Consider the following 9,639-nt stretch of genomic DNA (forward strand, 5'->3'; position numbering starts at 1 on the left):
CACACATCTCTGCCTCATCTGAGCTGGTGGCCCACACCATGCTATACTGAAAACGGTCAGGGCCCAGTTAGCCAGCAGAGACTGGGTCCCCCGGCCCACCCCAAGAGACAGAGGCATCTGTTCAAGGCTCAAGTTTCAGGGCACCGGAGGTGAGGCGCGCTGGGACTTCAGGTTATGACCCTGGGGCACCAGGCTCTCTATAATCTTCTGTTTTCTAGATGGGCAATGAAGGATCTATTGATAAGATATGACCTGCAGACGCTAGAGAAACAGAAGCTAATATCTTTCTGCAACACCATCTGGCCTCAGTACGTTTTAGGTCAGTGGCTCCCAACCTGTGGGTGGCGGCCCCTTTGAGGGTCGAATGACCCTTTCACAGGGGTCACCCGATTCATAACCGTAGCAAAATGACAGTGATGAAGTAGCAACAAAAATAATTTTATGGCTGGGTGGTCACCACAACACGAGGGACTGTTTGAAAGGGTCGCGGCATGAGGAAGGTTGAGAACCACTGCTTTTCAGTCTCAGAAACCTTAAAGAGCCATCGGTGCCCGTGCGATTCCGCCCTAGAGAGTCACTGAGTCGGAACTGAGTCCGTGGCAGTGGCTTTGGTTTGGGGTTTAATTCCTAGTTTTAGTAATTCACACAATCTAGTTTTAGTTCAATACCAAACTTCTGAGCGTCCCTTGAGAAGCCCTAGACATGGCCATTTATTGAAATGTCCCCAGCATGGAGCACAGCATCTCTTCTCACACTCGATTCTTCTCCTGTCCCGTCCACACCAGTCACCGGTGTTGGCAGATGGTCCTTCGGGATCCTTGAGTCGACTGCTGTGTCTGGTTCTCAACCTCAGAACCACCTTTTGCAGCGGCGTTCCTTTCTTAGCTTGTTATACAGAATTGTGCGTGTTTGTTCTACTTTATTTATTTTTTATTTTATTGGGGTCTCGTACAGCTCTTATGACAAGCCATCCGTCCATCCATTTCTCAAGTACATCTGTGTATCTGATGCCATCATGATTCTCAAAACATTTTTTTCTGCCTGAGCCCTTGGCATCAGCTTCGCCACAGAGTCAATAAAGGCTTCTAGTCACCCAGGGCCCTCGGCAGTCAGCCAACTCAGCCCTTGTTTTCCCACGTGCCTATGACTAACTCTTGAAGCTGGTACTGATGTTCAGGTTGGGAGCTAAACTAGATCTGTGAACAGCCAAAGAAAACCTTCAGGACCATGACCATTTGGTCCGCAGTTGACCATGGGCTGGGCAGCAGCTCATTCCGTTCTGCAATCCGAAGGTAGATCTCATTTCCCAGGATAAAACTGTAAGATCCAATTGGTTCCTCTCTGTAACATTCTCACCATGCCCTCATTCGAAGCATGTTTCTGAAAGCGAGTCCCAAGGGCGGCCTGTGTGGAGTCACCTGAAGCGCTTTTTGAAGATGTGAATCCCAGGACTGTGCCCCAAACTTAGAGTTTACAGTCTGTGAGAGACAGGATGCTCCACTTAGAGCAAGCACTCCAGATGATTCCTTAGCACACTAACTTCCGATCACCTCTAGTACTTCGGACATGTTATTAGGAGGAACCAGTCCCTAGAAAAGGGCCCCATGTTCGGTCAAGTCGAGGGCCAGCGAAGAAGAGAGAGCTCTTGAGCAGGATGGATGGACACAGTGGCCGCCCCAATGGACTCCACCATCACCATGGGAGGATGGCGCAGGCCCGGGCCGTGAGCCTTTCTGTTGTAGCAGAGTTGCAAAGGGTGGGAGCTGACTCAAGGGTACCTAGCAACCACCACGGAGAAGAAGGAGGGTGGAAACGGCCCAACCACGCTTTCTTCTGTGGCGGAGTGGAGTGGAGAATGCACGGACGCAGCATTAATCTGGGAGAAGCCAACCCCCGGCCCATACAGAATGCTTGTGCCAAGTGCCACACGGAGCTCACGGGGGACCAAGATAGGCCTCATCCTTTGAGGCATTCACCGTGCCAAATAGCTGCAAAGATGCTCAGGGAGTTGGGGACCACAAATACTTTAAAGAATGCTTGTCACCATTGGGAAATGTTGGTCATTTCGCTTTTTAGTTGGGAAGACCTTCATTCAACCAGAGTAGCTAAGAAATGGGTGAAACTGTTGATGCATTTCTTCATCCTGCTTTTAAGAGTTTATCCTACACACTTGTATCTGTGTGCATAATTATTCACTGCACAACTGGCTGTAATAGCAAAAGATTGGTAGCAATTCAAATGTCTATCATTGGAGAGCTGGTGAAATAAATTACAGCCTACTCCTACACGGAAAAATCATAAGGAAATGAAATATGTATTGATATGGAAATATCTTCAAGACTTACATTAAGGCAAAAAGGCAAGGTACAGCACATATGTATTATATGCTCCATTTGTATATTAAAAAAGAGCGATAAGAATGCACAATCCTACTGTATGTTTGTACATGCATGAAGAACTGCTAGGCCTAGATATCAGAAAACTCAAACCAGTAATTACCTCTAGGGCAGGAGACGGGAACTGAACAGATGGGAAACAAGGAAGGCTTTTCATTTTAGGAGAGAATTTTTAAAGTTCACGAAACAATGAAACGAGGAGATAATGGAATTTCTCCACTAACTTTTTAAAGCCCCGTGTGTACTCATGGATGCGTACACTTTGGGATTGCGAATCCAACCGTGCAACTGCATTATTTATTCAAGAACTAAATAAATAACACGATTACATGGGGGGGAAATCATTTATAGTGGCCTTCAGAACAACCTGGTTCTGGATCTCTTAGGCTCAGTGACCCCTTGGAGCCCTGTGGGTTGTGGGCCATGGGGCAGAGGCCACGGCTCTCCCTGGGTCGCCCTGGGTCAGAGCGGGTGTCGCAGACCAGCATCTGAGTTCCCATGGTCCAAAGCAGCAGTTGGAGGGCAGGTCCTCACGTGTCTTATGAGGAGAAGCAGCTCTTCTAAGATGCGGGGGTCCGGCTCCTCTCGGCACACAGCTCCAAGACAGGAAGGCCCGGGGCTGCCTCTAATACTGAGGCATCAGCTGTCCCCTCCTCACGAAGGAAGAGTGGTGGCAGCGATCCCGAGCGGCGAAGTCCGCGTTCTCCCGGGTTAGCTGAGTCATCTCCATGTCAACCCTCGCCAGCGTTGGCGCTAAGACGATCTGGTCCTGGGGGCGTCGCAGGGCCCTTCAGTGAGAAAGACGGGCCGTTAGGAGGAGCAGACACGGGCTGGACAGTGAAGGGGAGTCTACTCCGGGCGGAGGAATGGGGCGCAGAAATAAATGTTAGTAGCTATTTTCTATGCAGCTAAATGCCTTGGTGGGGTAGGGGATTACGAGTTCAGCTGTTGGAAACCACCAGCTGCTCCGTGGGAGAAAGGCAGCTTTCTACTCCCATAAGGAGGGACAAACCCACAGGAGCAGTTCTGTTCTGATCGACTGGGTCGCCATGAGTCAGAAGCGGCTAGCTGGCAGTGAGTTTAGTTTGGAAATGTTTACAACACCATTGTGGAAAGGCATCTGCACAGATTTTAGGAACTCAGAGTAAGAGAAAATACTTCTCCCCGGAAGTCATCTTCAAAGTACATTAATAAAGAATCATCGCTATGGGCATTGTACACTTTGAAGGAATTATCGACAGGAGATTCCACTGTCAGCAGCAACTCTAATATCACGGAGGAGAAGTTTGGGGCTGCAACGATCTGAGAGAGAGAGAATGGGGACACGTCGCCAGGGATGAACCCAACGGGGCTGAGCTGTCCAAGGAGAAATCCATGGAGGTGTGCATGTTCCACCCTGTATGTGCTCACCCAGATCAACACTAAAAACCAACTCAGAACCGAGTGTCAAATAGACACGGAAGAGAAAGTGATCATTTGTCTTTCTTTAACAGAAGAGGATAAAATGTACACAGGTAACAGAAAGTTACCCCCACCCCCACCCTCTTGGGGGAACAAGCTGTTGCTTTCTAAGTCGCCCCATGCCCGGCACCGGAGCTTGTCTCTGCTTTTTGTCAAATGAGATGCAGGAATGAGGACACTTGAAACAGCCGAGAGAGAAACCTTCTCCAGGGTTCATTGAGAAGGAAGTGGGAGGAGGAATGATTTCCAGAGTTAAGGTCAGCAAGCAGCCGAGAGGTAAACGACAGAGGCTTCAGACACCAGCCGGCCCCACGACACAGAACCAGAGCAGCTCCAGCTCTTTGGCAGCCAGCATCACTGCAGTTAGTGCTGGAATGACCTCAGGGAGAAGCGTGCTGGAAACCCACGGGGCAAGTGCTAGAGGTGGAATAAAATGAAACCCTCACGGCCATCCAGTGGATGACTGAGAGCGACCCAAAGGGCAGCTTGGAACTGCCCCCGAGAGTGTCCAAGGCTGCAACTGTTTACAGTGGAAAGTCTCATCTTTCTTTCCGTTCTGGCTACTGGCTTTGAATGGCTGCCCTTGAGGTTCATAGCCAACACGTAACCACTACGCCCGCCAGGGCTCCTAATGGTGGGATGGAGAAAGGAAAGATGAGGCTGGGATTTAGGGTAACTGGATGAGGCAGACAGTTTAGTGGTCTCAGGTTCTCAACATGGATAGGAACTGCATGTTCCTATAGCGGATGTTAGGTGCTTAGATCATAACTTAGGCCTGGGTTTCCTCTTCAACCTTACTCTAAAAGAGTCACGTCCTTTGCTAGGAGTAAGGCTCAATTGTTTAAATAAAGACTATATTGGAGAGATAGAAATGTTACAAATCTGGGGAAATGATGAGAGAGCTACACCTGACTTTCTGGCAAAACAAGTTCAAGTGGGCTAGAAGTTCAGATCATGTGACCAAAGTGTTACAGCCAGTGATGGCAGCTGATCTAAATTATTCACATTAGGGTTTGTTTGGTTTTTAATTTTTTGAGAGTTGAATTCGCTTCTATAAAGGTTAATTTTCCTAAATGAGGTTAAAAAGGTGTGGGGCAGGCACAACCACTCAACATATAAGTGCTTTGGGCCAACATCTTTTTCTTTTTGCAAATGCCTTTTTTTTAAGAGAAAAAAACCCTGGTATCCTTTTGAGCTCAGGGAGACAGTATCCACGGACCCGCCCTGGAGCAGGACCGCACTTCAGGAAAGAAAGCCTTCCGAAAGTGTAACTGAAGACATGGCTCACGGCCCCTGGGTCCCTCCTGGGGTGCAGTGCCCCTGTGAGACAGGGCAGCACTGCCCCTGTGAGTGCCTGAGACTGGCACTCTTGATGGGAACAGAAAGCCCCATCTTTCTCCTGTGGAGCAGTTGGTGGTTTCAAACTGCTGACCTTGTGGTTAGCAGTCCAACATGCGACCATGTCACCACGAGGGCTCCAGAGAGTAAGTAGCACAGCCAGATTCCTTGGCTCAAGCCATTCTACAATATTATTTTCCTCTGGTTTTGGATGGCACAATGAGTTACAATTGCAGGGGGGGGGGGAGTCAAAACTACAAAAGAGAAGGCACAACTATCGGTTTCTATTTTTACACAAACCACTACTTCTTACTCCCTTCCACTCTATCAAAAAGTCACCACAAAATATAGTGAAGCCGGTAAATGTGATCACGGCTCAGCGGAGGCCTCTGACACTTTGCTCACAAGTCTGCAGAGTCTGATCATTTTCCATGAATGGTGTGGACTGAGTGGTATTCCAACAAAAGAACTGTCCTTTTCTAAGAATAATCTCCTCCCAAGACATTCCTCTTTCTATACAGCAGCCCTTCAGAGAGCTCAGGGGTAAAATTCCAGGAATTCAGAGTACAGAGTGGGAGATGGTGACCTCCCACAGCCACTTAGGCTTCAAATCTGGAATGGCTAAAAATATTTCTCCAAATCGGATAAGGCCAAATGCTCTCACCCACACACCACCCACAGCTTTGGGATCTGTAGACAACTTCTACCCGGAATCAACTTCCACTTACACCCTGCTTCCTCTCAGGACTAGGCAGTGGGATTAGAGGGTTTAGTGCAGCAAGTTGTGACCTGACTGAACCAACCTTGTGACTAGGACTAGAAAGGAGACCGAGAGGTCACTGCACCCTAGTCCGGACCAAGCAAATGACAGGAGTTGCACCCACCCCACCCCCCACCCCCCTACACACACAACTCTCCCCATCCTGGCATCCAGATCCCTAGATCCTCTCCTTTCTCCTTGCCATGATCTGTGCTCCTTCCTCATCATTTCAAACTATAGCATGAAGATGATTTGGAATAGATAGATAGTGCTTGTGAGTACTTGTCTTCAAAAGATTTTGGACTTTGGGTTTCTGATATGACATGTCAAGAGTTTGGAAAGGGACACTCCCTTTCTCACAGCAAGAAAAAGCTGAGCAGAACAAAAATCAAAACCTCTCCGTAGATCCATGAGTGGATGGAGGTCACAGAATTGCCAGGTGATTTCAGAGAATTCGAGCTCACTAGCATCAGAAGCTGCAGGTGAAGGCTGGTAGGAATGTATAGGGGAATCACTGAATAAATGCTTAAGATTGAGTGTAGACTCACTTAAGAGATAAAAATCGTCAGGGGACCATCGGTAGGAGAATTCGCACACTTTCCCATCATGGACGCTGTGAAAATCAAAGAAAAATCTTCTATCCTTTCAGCAGGGGGAGGAAAAAGTAACCACTCTGAAATATGCCAAAGCATTCTCCTTAGCAAAGGTCTTTGCTCAAGACACACTACTTTTCCAGAGCCTGACCACGTAAAAAATGTAGAGAAGCTAGAGGGAGTGGAAGAAATGGTGTAGCAAAAGTGCTCAACAGAATATTTTAAATGGCAGCTTGAGAAGACAAGTATTATCATGAAATGTGTGCGGATCTAAAGCTTAACACCCTAAAGGAAAGAACACACTCAGCATTTCCCAAATGGAAAGAAAAAACTGTAGGGAAAAAATAAGCTTTGAGTTGCAATACTGAAGGATTCTACAGACAATCTATTGAGTGATGAAGGATCAAAAGAAAATGGAAGGACTATATGAAGATGCAGTCACTGTACCAAAAAGAATTGGTTGACGTTTAATCATTTCAAGAAGTAGCAATGAGCAAGAACCAATGGTATTGAAAGAATTCCAAGGCATTAGCCAACAACAAAGCTCCAGGAATTTATGGAATAACAATTGGAATGTTTCAACAAACTGATGTGACACTAGAAGCACTCGTTCACTATGCCAAGAAGTTTGGATGATAGCTACCGACCACCCAACCGGAAGAAATCCATATGTATGCCCATTCCAAAGAAAGGTGAACCAACAGATTATAGGACTTATAGAACGATATCACTGATATCACACATAAACAAATCTTTTCTCAAGACAATTGAAAAATGATTGCAGGAGTACATCGACAAGTTGCTGCCAGAAATTTAAGCCAGATTCTAAAAAGGATGTGGAACAAGGACTATCATCGCTGACATCAGACAGATCTTAGCCGGAAGCAGAGAATATCAGAAAGATGTTTCACTGAAAGCAAACAGCATTTGACTGTGCCGATCATAATAAACTATGAACGGCATTGAGAAGAATGGGAATTTCAGAACACTTAATCATCCACGTATAGAACTTGTGCATGTACCAGGAGGCAACTATTCTATCAAAAGAGGAGGAGATGAAATGGTTTAAAATCCGGAAAGGTGTGTGTTAGGGTTGTATCCTTTCACCATATGCATTCAATCTGCGTGCTGAGTAGATGATTCAAGAAGCTGAACTATGTTAAGAATCTGGTATCAGAACGGAGGAAAGACTCATCAACAACTTGCAATATGCAGATGGCACAACCTTGCTTGCTGAAAGCAAAGAGGACTTACTGATGGTCAAAGGCTACAGTCTTCATGGATTACACCTCAATGTAAAATGACAAAGACCCTCACCATTGGACTCATAAGCGACAGCATGATAAATGGAGCAAATATTGAAGTTGCCAAGGATTTCATTTATCTGGGTCCACAGCCAGCACCCATTGGAGCGACAGTCAAGAAATAAAGCTACTGATGGCTTTGGGAAAACCTGCTGCAAACGATATCTTTAACGTGTCATTCTGAAGGTCATCCTGCACCTGACCCGAGTCAGGGTTTTTTCCAGTGGCCTCACAGGCATGCAACAGCTGGGCAGTGGGTAAAAAAGACTGGGTATTTTTGAATCATGGTATTGGCAATGAATATTGAATATCCCATGGCTTGCCAGAAGAACAAACAAATCTGCTTTGGGAGACGTACACTCAGAATGCTTCTCAGAAGTGAGGACTGAGGGACCCTGTCTCACGTGCTTTGCACACATGATCAGGCAGAACCAGTCCCTGGAGAAGGACATCATGCTTGCTACAGTAGAAGGTCAACATAAAGAAGACCGTGGATGAGACAGAATGACACAGGAACTACAACAGTGAGTCCAACAACCACTGCAGGGATGGCAGACGATCATTTGGTTGTTCCCGGGATTGTTACTCATTGGTCCTGTTTTTATGGCGCCCAACACCAAGCAATCACTTATGGAAAGCCCTTCTATCCTTCAACTTGCGGTCAGGGGGCTATCCAACTCCAGTGCCATGTACCTTTCCTGTATTACCTAAAGGGGAAGGGGAAAAAACAAAACCTTATCGAGAACACAGCTTCCAGGCACAGTCTAACTAAAAGTCCGAGTTCTATCACAGGAGTACAGAATGCTCGCCTTCATTCTCTGCTACCACATCAAAAGGACTCATGTATGGTCACAGGATATGACGTCTCAAAATAATGATAAGGCTCAGACTCTATTTAATAAGGAGTCCTTAACATCACAAAGCATTTTTGCTACTAACACCAATGGCTGTGATAAGCAGTATTCACAGACTAACTCCTAGACAGATAAACATAAAGCATTATATTACATTAAAGTCTATTTATCTCAGTTCCTTCTCCCTGGTAGATCTTGCCTGGCTTTTGACAAGTAACTGAAAGGTTTACGAAAAGGAAAAAAATAAGAGTCTAAGTAGAGCAAATATGAGCACGAGACTCAGACATGGAAGATGTTTTGAAGTTTAAACTATGATTAAGATGTTAAAGGCTTCGATGGGAAAGGTACAGAACATGCGAGAAGCGAGGGACAGCATAGATGGTTGCTCGAAGAATCACAAGGAAATGCCAGAAACCAATAAGACGGGACTGCACACAGGCAGTTTGTTATGTGTTCAGTAGGAGACTGGGTAAGGCTCAGGAAAGATTCAATGAGTTTGAAGCAATGTCAACAGAAACTGCCAAAACTGAAAAGCAAAGGAAAAACTAAAGAGAGGAAACAAACAAACGCCTTAGAACAGAGTGTTTAAGAACTGTGGGACATACAGTCTAACATCATGTAATGGGAATACCAGAAGAAGCAAGAGAGAAACAATAAATATTCTAAGTCATAATGGTTGAGAATTTCCTGAAATAAGTGCCCTACACCAAGTCACAGATCAGACAAAAGCAAGTAGACAAAATAAATACCAAAAATGCTCTCTATATGTATATTATACTCATATTCCAGAAAACCAAAGACAAATAGAAAATATTGAAAGAAGACAGTTTTAAAAAAAAAAGACCAAAATGAAACAAAACCCACCTGACATATAGAAGAATAAGGATAAGAAGTACATTAAGACTGCTCTTCAGAGAGGAGTCCAGGTGGCAC

General features: G+C 45.8%; 1 protein-coding gene across 1 annotated transcript in view; it reads right to left on the reverse strand.

The window, feature by feature from the left end:
• Positions 1 to 3,021: 3,021 nt before the first annotated feature.
• SLC12A8 (solute carrier family 12 member 8) overlaps positions 3,022 to 9,639 on the reverse strand; it is a 161,967-nt gene continuing 155,349 nt past the window's right edge. The window contains exon 12 of the mRNA XM_013007141.1: positions 3,022 to 3,184. Coding sequence (XP_012862595.1) covers positions 3,022 to 3,184 — 163 coding nt within the window. The remainder of the gene's footprint in view (positions 3,185 to 9,639) is intronic.

The sequence above is a fragment of the Echinops telfairi genome, unplaced genomic scaffold (genome assembly GCF_000313985.2).
Source record: "Echinops telfairi isolate 266 unplaced genomic scaffold, ASM31398v2 ScPeMD7_17;HRSCAF=63, whole genome shotgun sequence".
Taxonomy (NCBI): Eukaryota; Metazoa; Chordata; class Mammalia; order Afrosoricida; family Tenrecidae; genus Echinops; species Echinops telfairi.